The sequence below is a fragment of the Drosophila arizonae genome, chromosome 4, assembly GCF_054131065.1.
Source record: "Drosophila arizonae isolate 15081-1271.41 chromosome 4, UAZ_ARI_1.0, whole genome shotgun sequence".
NCBI lineage: Eukaryota > Metazoa > Arthropoda > Insecta > Diptera > Drosophilidae > Drosophila > Drosophila arizonae.
This window is the reverse complement of record NC_142924.1, coordinates 10,775,959-10,789,597: the sequence shown is the minus strand read 5'-3', so window position 1 is coordinate 10,789,597 and position 13,639 is coordinate 10,775,959. Positions and strand designations below refer to the sequence as shown.

Genomic DNA, 13,639 nt, shown 5'->3' with positions numbered 1-13,639 from the left:
TGTAGTTGACTTGAATAAAATCTTATTAAGCTAAGCTTGAATTGTTATTAGAGAATATATGAGTAAAAGATTATTGATTATAAATATTAAATATTGATTATTTTGGAATATATATAAAGTATAAATGATAATAGAAGCTAACATTAAAAATTTTCATGCTAAAATTTACCTTTTAACAACAAATTTGATGGAACCAATTGAGCTATAGCTTGAATTTGTCATTTTCTTTGATCATTTTTCATTTTTCAAAGCAGAAAGGAAAAAGTAGAGCACATCATGTAAAACGCAAAGAACGAATGCCTCCAAGTCACATAAATGAAAAGCTTGTTAAAACTCTCTCTCAATCTAAATGGACATCTAGACTCAAGTGCAGATCGAGGTCTGTTATTAGCTTACATAATGCTGGCATTGCCCCATGGCAGCTCTGTAAATCAGAAACTTGCTCCACTTTTAGCCCGTGTCATTGCACTTTGAGCGTGGCAGCTCCTGCAGCAGTTGCAACAAAAGCGTGCCACGCCCGCTACGAGCATAATTGCATTTAGGGGCAGCTTTGCATGACCCAAAAAACGAGAAAAACAAAAGCAACCAAAAATTTCCTGTTAAATAATTTGAGAGTTATTCGTTTCCCATTTTTGTGGATCGCAATGAAAATTGCAAAGTTAATTGGAAATTCTCTCACGGCGTACGATTGGCAGAGCTGACATTGCCATAAACTCGCCAAAGCCAGGCCAAGAGCTTAATTAAACAACAGGCCAAACGAATCAAAACGCCCAGCAACAACAGCAACTGTTGCAGCTACAGCTACAGCTACAGCTACAACAACAGCAATCACAAGCTGCCACAAAAGCAATTTGAGTGAATTATTGAAACGTTTTCATATGCAGCCTCTGCTGCACGTTGCAAGGATTGAGGAAGCTGCAACAATTTGGAAAAAGCAAACATGAATATATCTATCTCTTTCTCGGTGTGTGACTGGTTGTGTGTGGGCTGGCTCTGCCTCCTTGGCGTGGGCAAAATTGAAGAAAATCTTTGCTCAGCGAACGCGAGCCATAAAACATGGCAACAAATGTTGCAGGGCGACTAATAAATGTTGCAAGCAGCAACAGCGATTCCGATTCGCAGTGACAACGGCCAACAACAGCAACAGCAACAACAACAACCACAATTGTCTCTTCGCACACCCACTGAGCATGCAACAAAGTCGCAATTCCGCCTCTGCCCCCGCCCCCACTCCTATTCCTGCCCCTTGCCATACTCCCACCTTATTTTAGGCAATTAATTGTGCAACATCAAATAAATTGCATTTAAGCGCAACAACAACGACAACAACTACAACAACGAGCAACATTGCAGCTCGCAGCAACATTTCACTCTGACAAGCTTCATAAAAACTAATTTGCTTTTTTTCCAGGCTCCTTTCGGTGCAATTGCCCTGTGTGTGTGTGTGAGTGCGTGTGTGTGTGTGAAGTTAACCGGGAAGTACACCCACCTATGCCACAATATGTCTATGCTGTTGCTGCTGGCCGTGTAGCTTGTTAGCCAAGTCAACGACGATCATCGCATTGAGTGAATGAGATTTTCGGGGTTAGATTAAAGTTTTATTAGCAACGACAAGCCAGGAAATGCTATGGATTATGTTGTTGAGAGTTGCTGTGTTAACAGCAAGCAATTTGTTGCCGTGGGCCTTGCTATGCGATTCTCAAGCGATGAAAAATGGTGTTGCTGAGTTTTTAGTGGGCGAGATAGCGAGAGGGAGAGTAAGAGAGAGGAAAAGAGGAAAGCTCTTATATCAATGGAAAGAAAAGTTCCAAAAAGATTAAATATTCCTTCAGATAAAACAAAATTTCGATTAAGCGAGATTAGCCTCAAAAATTGCTTAGCCAAAAGTAAATTCTTACAGTAGAAAAAATCAGAATTTATATATACATATATTATAATAAAGAATGAATGCATTTTTTTATCTACAAATATATAGAAACGTAATTTCATTTGCATGTTCAGCTTGGACATTTATCTGAATATATTCACATAAAACTAAATCCGAACTTCATTCAATATTAATTTATCAAAATAAGCTTTTCAAATGTTAATTTGTACATATTTTATAATGAATATCATTGAAAAAAATATTAGTGTTATTAAATATAAAAATTGACAAATTTAATGCAGTCTATAAAATTTGAGTAAACAAAGCTGAGCGCAAATCGAACCGAATACTAAAATACATTTTATAGATCGATAAATTGAAATAGACATAATGTCTGTGTATCGCTATATCTCTATCTCTATATCGATTTCTCACTCAATTTACAGCTCAATTAAATCACCATATATTATGAGAAAATGCATCGTAAACATAATCCAGTTTAGCTCAACAACATTTAGCTCGACAATCTAGCCAAAGCTCCCACTGAGTGCTAGGCCAAGTCGCCATCGACTGTTTTATCTAAGCCTCCCGATCTTTTGGGGCAGACATTATCAATGATCGCAGCACAGTTGGCTAATAAAGCTGTTCGCGCTGACATTCACTTTCGGCTAGTCTATGGCTATGCTTAGTTGCTGGGGTACTTACAGTCGCGACTCATGCCAGCCGAGAGGCATTTCTTGAAGCGGCAGTACTGACAGCGATTGCGATTGAGCCGGATCACGAGGCACTTGCCGTCCCTCAGGCAGCGATATTCAATCTGCTTTTGTATGCTGCGCCGAAAGAAGCCCTGCAACATGAGAGAGTTTTAATGAGGTCTCTTTGATAGAAATGTGCAACTTACCTTGCAACCCTCGCAGGAGGTTACGCCGTAATGATAGCCCGAAGCCTTGTCGCCACAAACTTTGCACGGCACAAACGACTTTGAGGAGACGCCGTTGCCGTTGTTGTTGTTGTTGTTGTGATTGCTGTTGCTGCTGCCGTTGCTAGAGTCAACAATGCCAAATTGCTGTTGCTGCTGCTGAGCGTGCTGCTGTTGCAGCTGTTGTTGTTGCGAGTGTTGCTGTTGGTGCTGCTGCTGCTGCTGTTGCTGTTGCTGCTGTTGCTGTTGCTGTGAGTGTTGCTCTGCAATGACAAAGTGCATTTGCTGTTAGCTCCTTGCCACATTACTCATACGCCACTTGGCCAAATGAGCTGGCGTCAATCGACTATCGCCTGCTCCATATCTCTAGCCCCACTCTCGTCCCACTCTCGCCCCACTCTCGCCCCATTTGTCAGTGACAAACGCTGACAGCCTGCGCGTTGCTGCTGTCAATCGAGTGGCCCAGCTCCAGTGCTGCCTGTGGGTGGCTATCTGCTCTAACGGCATTTGAATTCAGGTGCAAACAAATTATATTAATGGACAGCACGATTGGGGCAATATCGGGTTGGCATTTGCCACAGTTAAGCCGCACAGAGTGAAGGACTTGCAAAATTGAATGTGCCACATACATATAGGAGCCAAGTAAGTAAATATTTAGTATATCTATTTTAATTTGAGTAATGTTTTTAATTTTTAATTTTAATATTCCGTTAAAGTTATTTGGCTATATGTAAATATATATTCATTAATTTGTAGCAAATTAATTTAGTATATATATGCACATTTGCCTTTTATTTATTTCATTGTAATTTATTTTTTATACTCATTCATTTTTTGTAAAATATTTGCATATATTTATTTTTAATAAACGTTTGTATGAATATTTCAAATTTTTTATTATAATAATTTTATGTTTATTTATTTTTAATAATTAAAAAAAATATTTCATATATAATTCATTTATTTATTCATTTATTTTAATGTTTATTAATTTTTTTAATTTAATTATCATAATATTTTTTTATTTATTTAATTTTATATTAATAGCTTGGTTTATATATTTATACATTTATTTATTTGTGTTAATTAATAATGAGTAAATTAATTTAATATATATTTCGGTATCTTCGAACCTTTGCTCGTAATTCCAAATTTAAGGAGACTTCAGATGAATTGTTACTCAGAAGTTATCACATATGTGTGTGTGTGTATATGTGTGTGTGTGTGTGTGTGTGTTGGTGCACGTATATATTTGCATGTCTATGGAAAGTAAGCTGAGAATGAAACTGCAGCTCAGCGCAGAGTTTAGGGTATTCACTAGTCAGGTATGCCTTACATGTTTATTAAACAACTTTACAACTTTTCAAGTTCTCTTCAGCCGCTTCTCGGCCAAATTCTTGTTAGTTTTGCGCCTGCAACAACAGACTCCGAAATGCATTAAGTGAACGTAATTGCAGCAAATAGACAGGCAGCAATCAAACTAAAAACTCAAATTCAAATTCAAATGCGAGCAGCAGCTACAAAAGTGCATTCAACTTCAACTTCAGAAACTGCAGCAGCTTCAGCAGCTTCGGCAACAACAATGCTGATGGCTGCTTGAATGTGCGATAAGCAAAAATGCCAAAAAATCACGTATACGCCACAGACAGAGCCACCTACACAAGAGCAGCAGCAACTGAAGCAGCAGCAGCAGCAGCAACTGAAGCAGCAGCAATTGCAGCAGGAGGAAAACTCTTCAACAAGCCGCACACAAATTTCCACTGCAAGCGCCGAAAATTTGCAATGCAAATTGCACAGGAAAAATTGAGGCAGACAAGAGGCAACAACAACAACAACAACAACTCGAGAAACTCTGCTGGCTTCTTGGCATTTCATTTCAATTTGCCTTTTTCTAATGCAAAGAAAAAGGCAAATGAACTAAGCGCGGAGTTTGAACTGTGAATTGCAGTTGCTGCTGCAGTTGTTGCCGCCACCGCTGCTGCTGCTGCTGCTGCTGTTGTTGTTGTTGTTGCAGCAATCGGCATTGCCACACCTCGAAATGCGAAGCAAAATGAAATGAAATTAATGTGCAGCTTGCACGCGCCAACGAGCGACGCACTGCCAACTGGACGCAAGAGCAGGAGCAGGGGCAGGGGCAGGGGCTGAGAGGAGTAGGGGTTGGGCTGGGGCTTGTGTGGGGCATATGCCCCAGTGTTACGGGCTTGTGCGATTGCAAATTGAATTTTCAGCTAAGAGTGGCAGAGCGGCGGGCCGAGACGGGGGCTGACTGGAAAATGTCAACGGCAAAGGAAATTCAAGTGGCAATTGTTGCTGTTGCTGCTGCTGCCACAAATGCTGCAACTGCAACTGCTGCGGCTGTTGTTGTTGCTGCTGCTGTTGCTGTTGCTGCTGCTGCTTCAGTTGCTGCTGCTGCTGTTGCTGTTGCTGCTGCTGTTGTTGCTGCTGCTTCAGCTGCTGCTGCTGTCGCTTCATTTTCGCGCTGCGTTCAAATGCAAATCACTTGGCCGCCTTTGTGAGTTGACAATTTAGATGCCATTGTTGCTGGGCCGGGCGGAAGGGTGAGGAGAAGGGGCGTATTGTGGGCAGGGGCCGTGGCAGGGCCAGGGGCAGCTGCCGCTTGGCATTTCCGCGTTGCCAGACAGTGGCAAGCGAGCAGTTCATAATTTTGTATTTATTTTCCCTATTTTTCGTCTTCTTTGCATTCAGCGATAAAAGACGCAAAGTGGAAGGCAAACTGATTGAATACTTGGAAAATCACTTCAAAGGGGCCAGGGGGGAGCGCGCAGTTGAATAATGCCAAACGACAAGAGCAACGGGATTTGACAGGGCCGCAGCCGCCACTTCAACTGCAATTGAGTTTCTTTTGCCGCCTTGCTAATTGCGGCAATTAAATGCTGCAAATAAATCCTGACAATTGCTTAAATGCAAGTGCAACAGCAACAGCAACATCAACAGTAACAACTGCAACAAAAACAACTGCGGTCAATTAGAAAGCGCGCGCACAAGTTTCCTTTGGCAAACGGAGCTAACTCTTTTAGAGTCTAAAGATTCCATTGCAAGTTTCGAGAAAGATATAGCTATATAAAGTTTAGATAGAGAAGTACATATGTATAAATATAGCTATATATGTTGGGCTTTATGATCATATTCCTTATGGCTGAAGTCCTAGAAATATGCTTAAACAGTTTTAAGCTCAACATTTTGGTCTGAGTTAACTTTTGACATAAACTCGTTTCAATAAGAATTACATTTATTTATTTAAATTTAGTTGATTTCTTTTTTTCAGCAAACTTCCTAACTTATTAATATTTGATCATGTTCTTTTATTTTCATCAGGCGATTTGCATTTTAACCAAAGCCCATATGGATTGTACGGACAGACAGACAAGCAGCCCCTTACCGCTATATCCTGATCTATCTCTAGCCACTAAATTCAAAAATGTAAATGTGTTAATGTTAATGTTAATGTTAATGTTAATGTTGATGTTAATGATGTTAATGTAAAGCTAACATAATTTGTAGGACAATCACAATCGCAGGATATATTTCAAAAAAAAAAAAAAAAATGTTTAGCAGAAAATGTACTTATATACAAAATAAATAGAAAGATTATGTGAGAGAGAGAGAGTGAGAGAATATCAGAATATTTTTAGATATTTATCCAATATATTACAGAAATTTAGATTTATTTAGATTCAATGAAAAAATTTGTAAAACGAAATCAGAATTGAAACAAAAAACAATCCTACGATATCAACCATAACATTTATGTAAACATAAACCTATTTCTTTGGTATCAAGGCGTAAATTCCAGAAACTGGTAGGCCAGTTAATCTGACCACAACATTTTCCTAGTAAACTCACCCATATAACTCTGCTCACACATAATAATAAAAAATTATTCAATACTTTTGCAACTTCAAAATCATTTCACTACCTGCAACTCGTTTACTTCCGCAAAATTGATTTGGTGCGAAGCGAGGCCCAATTCAACTAAATTAAAATGTTTGCGGCAATCAAATTAATTGCAGCTGAGCAATGGGCAAATGCAATTTGAAAGTCATTTATGAAAATGAAAACCATTTTGCTATGGCTTTCAATTGCAGCAACAGCATTGACATGAAAGCCAATTTTCCTGGCTGTGAAAACAACAACAGCAACAACAACAACCAGAAGATAAAGAAGAAGCAGAAGAGAAGCGAATTACATTCATTTTCACATTTTCCATGCTGCACTTTAATAGTTTCCGCAACGCAAAGATGGAAAGAGGAAAGAAGAGATAAACACGAGCCAAGGCAGCAATTGTTGCTGGTTGCCGTTGCTGTTGCCGCTGCAGTTGCAGTTGCAACCAGGAAGAGAGACGTGACACGCTGTCTGGCTGTGGCATACCTGTGTGTCCTTTGCTCAAATGCGCAACAGTTGCCGACGTGGAGCTGATCGCTGGCGAGGATGTTGCTGCTGAATGGCCGTTGTGTTGCTGCTGTAGCTGTGGGTGCTGCTGCTGCTGCTGTTGCTGATGCTGATGTTGCTGATGGCTGGCATTGAGTAGGGTTGAACGATTGTAGAGCTCACCACTGGATGCCGACGATGAGGATGAGGATGAGGATGAGACGTTGGCCGAGCTGGAGCTGGAGCTGCAGCCGCTGCTGCGTCCGCTGTCTGGCGAGGAATGTGCCCCGGCCGAGCTGCAACTGTTGCTGGCGGGACCAAACTGATGCACACTGCTGATGGCGTACAGAGCACCTCCACCATTGCTCAAAGCCGTGCAGCTCTGGTGTGCTGCTGTTGCTGCTGCTGCTCCGGCTGCAGCTGTTGCTGGTGCTGCGGCAGCAACTGTTGCTGGCGTGGCACTATAGAAGCTGTCGCACTGCAGCAATTGAAGCGGATCTGCTTCGATGGCACTCAAACAATGTTCTAGCTCCTGTGCTGGGTCAGCTACGACTGCTGCTGTTGCTGTTGCTGTTGCTGCTGATGTTAGCTGTTGCTGCTGTGTCTGCTGTTGCTGCAACTGGTGCTGTTCTTGTTCGTCCTCTGGCTCGGTGTCTAGGCTGCCCGCTTCGCTGAAGGCGCCTTGCGTCGATGAATCCTCGGGCGTGTCAAAGAAATGCAAATTGAAATCCGAATTTGCATCGAAACCGACTTCTGGCAATGCTTCGTTGTCTTCCTCCAATTCGTCCTCCTCCTGCTCGTCGTCAACTACCTCGTCGTCCTCCTGTTGTTGCAGCTCCTCTTCGTCTTCTCCGTACGCCTCCGCCTCCGCCTGCTCCTCCTCCTCCTCCTCTTCGTCGTCCTCGTCGTCGTCCGCCTGCTGCAGTTCCTGCTCTGCCTCCAAATCAGCAATATTGCTGGTGTCCTGCTGCAATTGCTGCTGCTGCTGCTGCTGCTGCTGCTGTTGCTGCTGGTGTGGGCGTGTCACTGGCTGCCCCAGATTCTTGACCGCAGTATCGATCAGCAGTTGGGAGCGTAATTGTGCCTGTGCCTCCAGCTCTATTTGGTATACATCCATGTTGCTGGCGTCGCTGCATTCGCATTCGCATCCATTATCTTCAACAACATCATCTCGCAAATTGAATTCGATTCAAGCAACATTTGCATTTTCTTTTTCACTTGTTACACAGTTCAACAATATTTTGATATGATCTTAATTATATTCAGATAAATGACACATTTAGTCCAAAACTTTGTATATACCTAAAAGAAAATTTGTAAAAACCTAAAACTTGTAATTTGCTTTTATGTTTTAATTTTAAATATTTCACAAATTTAATAAACAAACTCTTCTTTGCGATTCTCAAAATACGTTTTAGATTATTATTATAATATTTTTAGTCATCAAATATTAGATCAGCCTGAGCCCTATTTTTAGCTATCTATTACTTCTTATTTGCATTCTATCTATATTTTTCAATTTAAAACATCTCTAAAAATTTTAATATATTTCTTCATATATCTTGCACTTATTTGTTAAACATATGCTTAAGAGCTAAACAATTTTCACACTTCACTTTCACACAAGCTTAAAATTGATTTTCAATTTTCATCAATATAATTTTCGAATCACTTCCATGTTTGTTAAACCCGTTGTTGGAACTGTTCGATAAGTATCCATAGATCTCGACAGTTGGATAAGCAGGACGCGTTCACTAATTAAACAAATTGAGAAAGAGAAACTGAGTAAGAAAGAGAGGGAGAGAGAGAGAGAGAGAGATAAAGACAGAGTGTGTGTATGAGTGAGGGGGAGAGAGCGCGACAACGGCGGCGGCGACGATGACGACGACGACGACGACGTAACAGCGTTTAGGAAAATGCCAAATGGAAATTGTGAAAATGTGCGATCGCGCGTACAAAACTCTCGTCTCGACGAGATCCAAGCGCCAACTTCGCAGCGCTCCAAATGCGCAACAGAAATTCAAACCAAACTGCAGAACTGCAGAACCTACGACAACGACAACAACGACGACGACGACGGCGACGGCAACGGCAACGGCGACGACGGCGGCAGCGACGGAGCACAAGAAAAGAACAAGAATAAGAAGAAGGCGCGTGCGTATGTGTGTGTGTGAAAAGAGTAGGAAAATAGCATGTATGTGTAAGTGCGAGCGTGTGTATGTGTGTGTGGTTGCATGGAGTAGGAAAAACTTTTCTAGCGCCGTTTGAGCGACCGCCGCACTGGGCACCAGGCTGACTCAGAAGCAGAGGAGCGGCAGAGTAGCATCGGCAGATGGAACAGGAGAAGTGGGAGCTGGGAACTGCTTCTCTATCTTTCTAATCTGCAACAAGAACAACAACAACAACAGCAACACGCATTGGCACTCTCGCTGTTTGTTGTTGTTGCACTTTTCCATTTGCTGGGGCCACTCGGTTCCTGGTTGCTATTTTCAATTTCTATTGCCCGTGGGCAGCAGAAGCAGCAGCAACGCCAACGCCAACGCCGACGTCAGCGTCGCCGTCGATGTTGACGTTCACTTCAAGTGCACACACTTCTTTCTCTCAAGATCAATTTCACACACACAGCGAACGGCAACGGGCCTAGAGAAGAGAACCGTTACAAAGTTTGCAATATCGCGTGAGAGCATGACAGAGAGAGGCACACAGACATTGACTCAAAGAGAGAGCGTAAGCAAAATGGCAGGAGAGAGCAGCAGAGTCAAAGAACCTTTCGCGTCTTTTGAGCGTGCCAGAGGGAGAGAGCAAGAGCGCAGCGAACGAGCGGGAGTTCTACAATGCGGAAGTGAAAAAATATTGCACTCGACGTAGTTGTTGTTGCTGCTGCTGCTGGTGCTGCTGTTCTTGTTGTTGTTTTTGTGGCTATGCAGTAGAAAGTGGCAAACAAGTTTTGGTGCCAAAAGATTTTGAGCAGTGCGCGGACGCCCGCAACATAGCGGAAAGAACTTTTTAGACGAAAGAGATAGAGAGAGACAGAGCGCAAAGGAAACAGTTGCAAATGAGTGAGAATTTGAGTCTACATAATTACTGGAAGTGCAAAGAAGGCACAAACTAGTTTATGTTGATTGTAAATATGTATGTATCTATATATATATTTGTATGTATATTTAGAAAATTCGAATTAAAACAACTATCTAACTGGAGCACTAAGTTAGGATAAATTAATAAATAATTTAAAATATTATCCAAATATCATCAAAGTCTATAGGTTTGCCACTTCAAGCCCTAATCTTGCTGTCTCTGTAACTTCACTATTTACCTCCTTCACGCACCCATCAAAACGCAAAAGGAAGCGCAAAACAAAATAAATAGGGGAAACAAAAAGTCAGCCAAGTGCTGTGCGCGCAGAGTTTTCCACATTTCGCAACGGTCGCCATGGCGCAACCGCCTCACACATTTTCCATGACGAATGCCTGGCACAAAAGAGAAGCAACGAAAGTCAATGATCAGCGTGTGGCAAAACGGCGTCGGCCGCAACTGCGGCTAGTTTAGCTATTTTTCCAACGGCAGCGAAAGCAGCAGAAACTGTAAATAACAAGAAACAGCAAAGGCAGCGAGGATCGAAAGCGAAAAGTCAACGAGGCGAAGAACGCGCGCAGACGGGCGCAACGGGAATGCTTCGTGCTAGAGCCGAAGCAAACGCCCGACGCGTTGCCCGACCGCCGACCGCCCCCAACAATCGTAACATGTTCGATTGCATTTGCCTGATAAAACCTGATCTTTGCAAACAAACAAACACACACACACACACGACGACGACGACGACGACGACGCCATAAGACACGCGACGTCAACGTCGACGGCGACGCCAACGAACCAGGAAGAGAAAAATGAAAATGCCGCTTGTTGGCGCAGCTGCTGCCGCTGCTGGCTGCAGGCGAAGATTGTGTAATCGCTGTGAGTGTAACTGCGAGAGAGTGCGAAACGGCGTGCGAGAGAGTGTGTGTGCGTGTATGCGTGTGTGTGTTGATGTGTGTGTGCATTGAGTGAGAGTTATTTGAAGCGGGTCGCCCTCTTCGCCGCAACCACGTGGCCTGCTGTTGCTGTTGTTGTTGTTGCTGCTGATGTTGCTGTTGCTGTGCCCATTGCCTATGCCAATATGACCATGCCCATTGCTGGCATGCGCCCATTGCATTTCACTTATCAACGCGACGTCGACTGCTGCTGCTGCTGCTGCTGCTGCTGCTGCTGCTGCTGCTGCTACTCATTTTTATTATTTTTATTTTTGCGTTTTTATTTGCTTGTCTCTAAGTTCAATGACTTGAGCAACGTCACGGGCAGCAGCAACAGCAACAACAACAACAACAACAACAGCAACAAAGTGGCGCAAATGCGTTTAGTTTTATTTATTTGCTCATTATTATGCCCCTGCTGCTAGATTCTTAAATTCTTGTTTACTTTGCACATATTTTTCCATAGCTTCTGTATTTGTTGTCGCTGTTGTCGTTGCTGTTGTTCTTGTTGTTGTTGCTGTTGACTAGATGGCGCTTGTTCTTGTTGCTGCTTGGAGCTGCGCTGATATGATAGCTTAAAAAGCTGTAAACAAGTTCTCGAGTAGGCGCAGTAAATTAACACTTGAAGCATGAATTAATTGGCTTTTAGTTGGGCTAAGATGTAGGAAGAGCCACTTTGATCTGTGCTTGGTCTATCAGCGGAATTTAAAGTAATTAAGAACTTAATGCTCGTCTTACGGCGATGTTTTGGCATAGCTGCCAACCTTCTTTAAATAGAATATATATTAAATAGATACATACCATTTTTAATAGAATTTCTATAGAAAGTCTATAAATATACCAAATCTACAAGAGCTAAAAATAAATTGTATTACTTATGTCTCACATAAATATATATTTTCTTATATGTACGGTTTTTTTTTTACTATATGTAAGACATACGAGAGACTCCAGAAACCCTTTTGTGATCATAGTTTATATTAACTTTGCCCATTTGGGTGCCCCGGCCAACTTCAGTTAGCTGTAACAGTTTGTCATGCTTTTCATCTATTTTCTAAGCAATTATAGATCCAATATTATAGCATACTTTTGGGAAAATCACCTCAAGACGTTTGATTAGTAGAAATCATAAATAATATTGAAAATTATACCAAAGTACCAAAGATAAAAAAAAATAATAATAATTATAATAATAATAATATGAATTTTACAAATACAATTTTTTAAATTAAATTCATATAAAAATTGATATTGTAAATTTTAAAAAATTTTATCAAAATATAATATTATTTTAACAAATTGAATATTTTTTTTTGTTTTTACATCTTCTTTTTGATTTATGTGCACATTGCAGCTGAAATGATGCAAATAATTCTCTTTTCAGTCAAGACAAATCGATTAAAGACATTTTGCCTTTGAGACACTTATCACAGCTACTGGCAGGCCATTTATGTGGCTGCAACATGCCTGGCAGCAGGATCCTCAAGGGGATAGCCATCTAAAACAGCAACAGCAGCAGCAGCCGCAGCAGGAGTAGAGACAACTGCCTGCAGTTCGTGCCACAATTCACCGTCGCATGGCATGGCATACGAAATCCATATAAATGTCACACACAGAAAGGCAACAGCTACAGCAGCAGCTGCCACACATGGGCCATGTGGCACACAACGTTGCTTGTGGCACACCCTCCGGCTGCTGCAGCGGCTGTTTATCTGGCGTTGGCAGCGCAGCCGAAACCGAAAACGAAACCCAAACTGAAGCCCCCAAAAACCCAAAAGCGCAGCCCAAAAGACATTTTGGAGCACAGTTGGCAGGAGGCTGTAGAGGGGCGTGGCTGGGGCTGGGGCTGGGCGGGTGGCATGAGTAGAGGCATGTGCAACGTTTGCCTGAATGTCAGCAACCTCAATAAAATGTTGCGATTTCATGTGTTGCTGTTGTTGTTGTTGTTGATGTTGCTGTTGTAGTTGGCGTTCCTTTCCTGGGTCATGATCTGTTTCGTGAGGGAAAACCGGGCAGCTATAAATAACAGAACCAAAGCGCACAGGAAAGGGGGAAAAAAAGCCCAAGAAAAATAAGAAGATTTGCAAGCAAAATCTAACAAACGTTTATAATACCCTTGCATAGAGTGTGTTTGTTAGGCAGGGTATATTGGTAAAATCGGAATAGTTTTAATTAAAATATAAAAAAAAAAAAAAAAAAAAAAAAAAAAAATTATAATATCGAATAATTAAGATCAGATAATGCCAACAATAGAAAAGCCATTGGTATTAAAGAATTAAAGAGAGAGAATTATAGATATTTTTTAAAGTATATATAAATTTAGAGATTTATGAAAGATTTTTAGCATTGTCATAATATCTTTACTTGATATAAATCAATAGACTTTATGCACACTCATTATAAATTCTGTTAATAGAAATCCCTCACAAAGTTCCCCTTGCTCACATTTTATAA

General features: G+C 41.4%; 1 protein-coding gene across 2 annotated transcripts in view; it reads right to left on the bottom strand.

Annotated features, from left to right (window-relative positions):
* The window catches only part of Eip78C (Ecdysone-induced protein 78C), a 49,427-nt gene that overhangs the window by 32,165 nt on the left and 3,623 nt on the right, over positions 1-13,639 (bottom strand). The window contains exons 1-3 of one of the 2 annotated variants that reach the window (XM_089467368.1): positions 7,176-8,477; positions 2,769-3,049; positions 2,573-2,714 (exon numbers count right to left, since the gene is read on the bottom strand). In XM_089467368.1, coding sequence (XP_089323494.1) covers positions 2,573-2,714; positions 2,769-3,049; positions 7,176-8,292 — 1,540 coding nt within the window. In that variant the 5' untranslated portion in view covers positions 8,293-8,477. Of the gene's footprint in view, positions 1-2,572; positions 2,715-2,768; positions 3,050-7,175; positions 8,478-13,639 lie in introns of those variants that run through there. The other variant, XM_089467369.1, reaches the window with a different exon arrangement.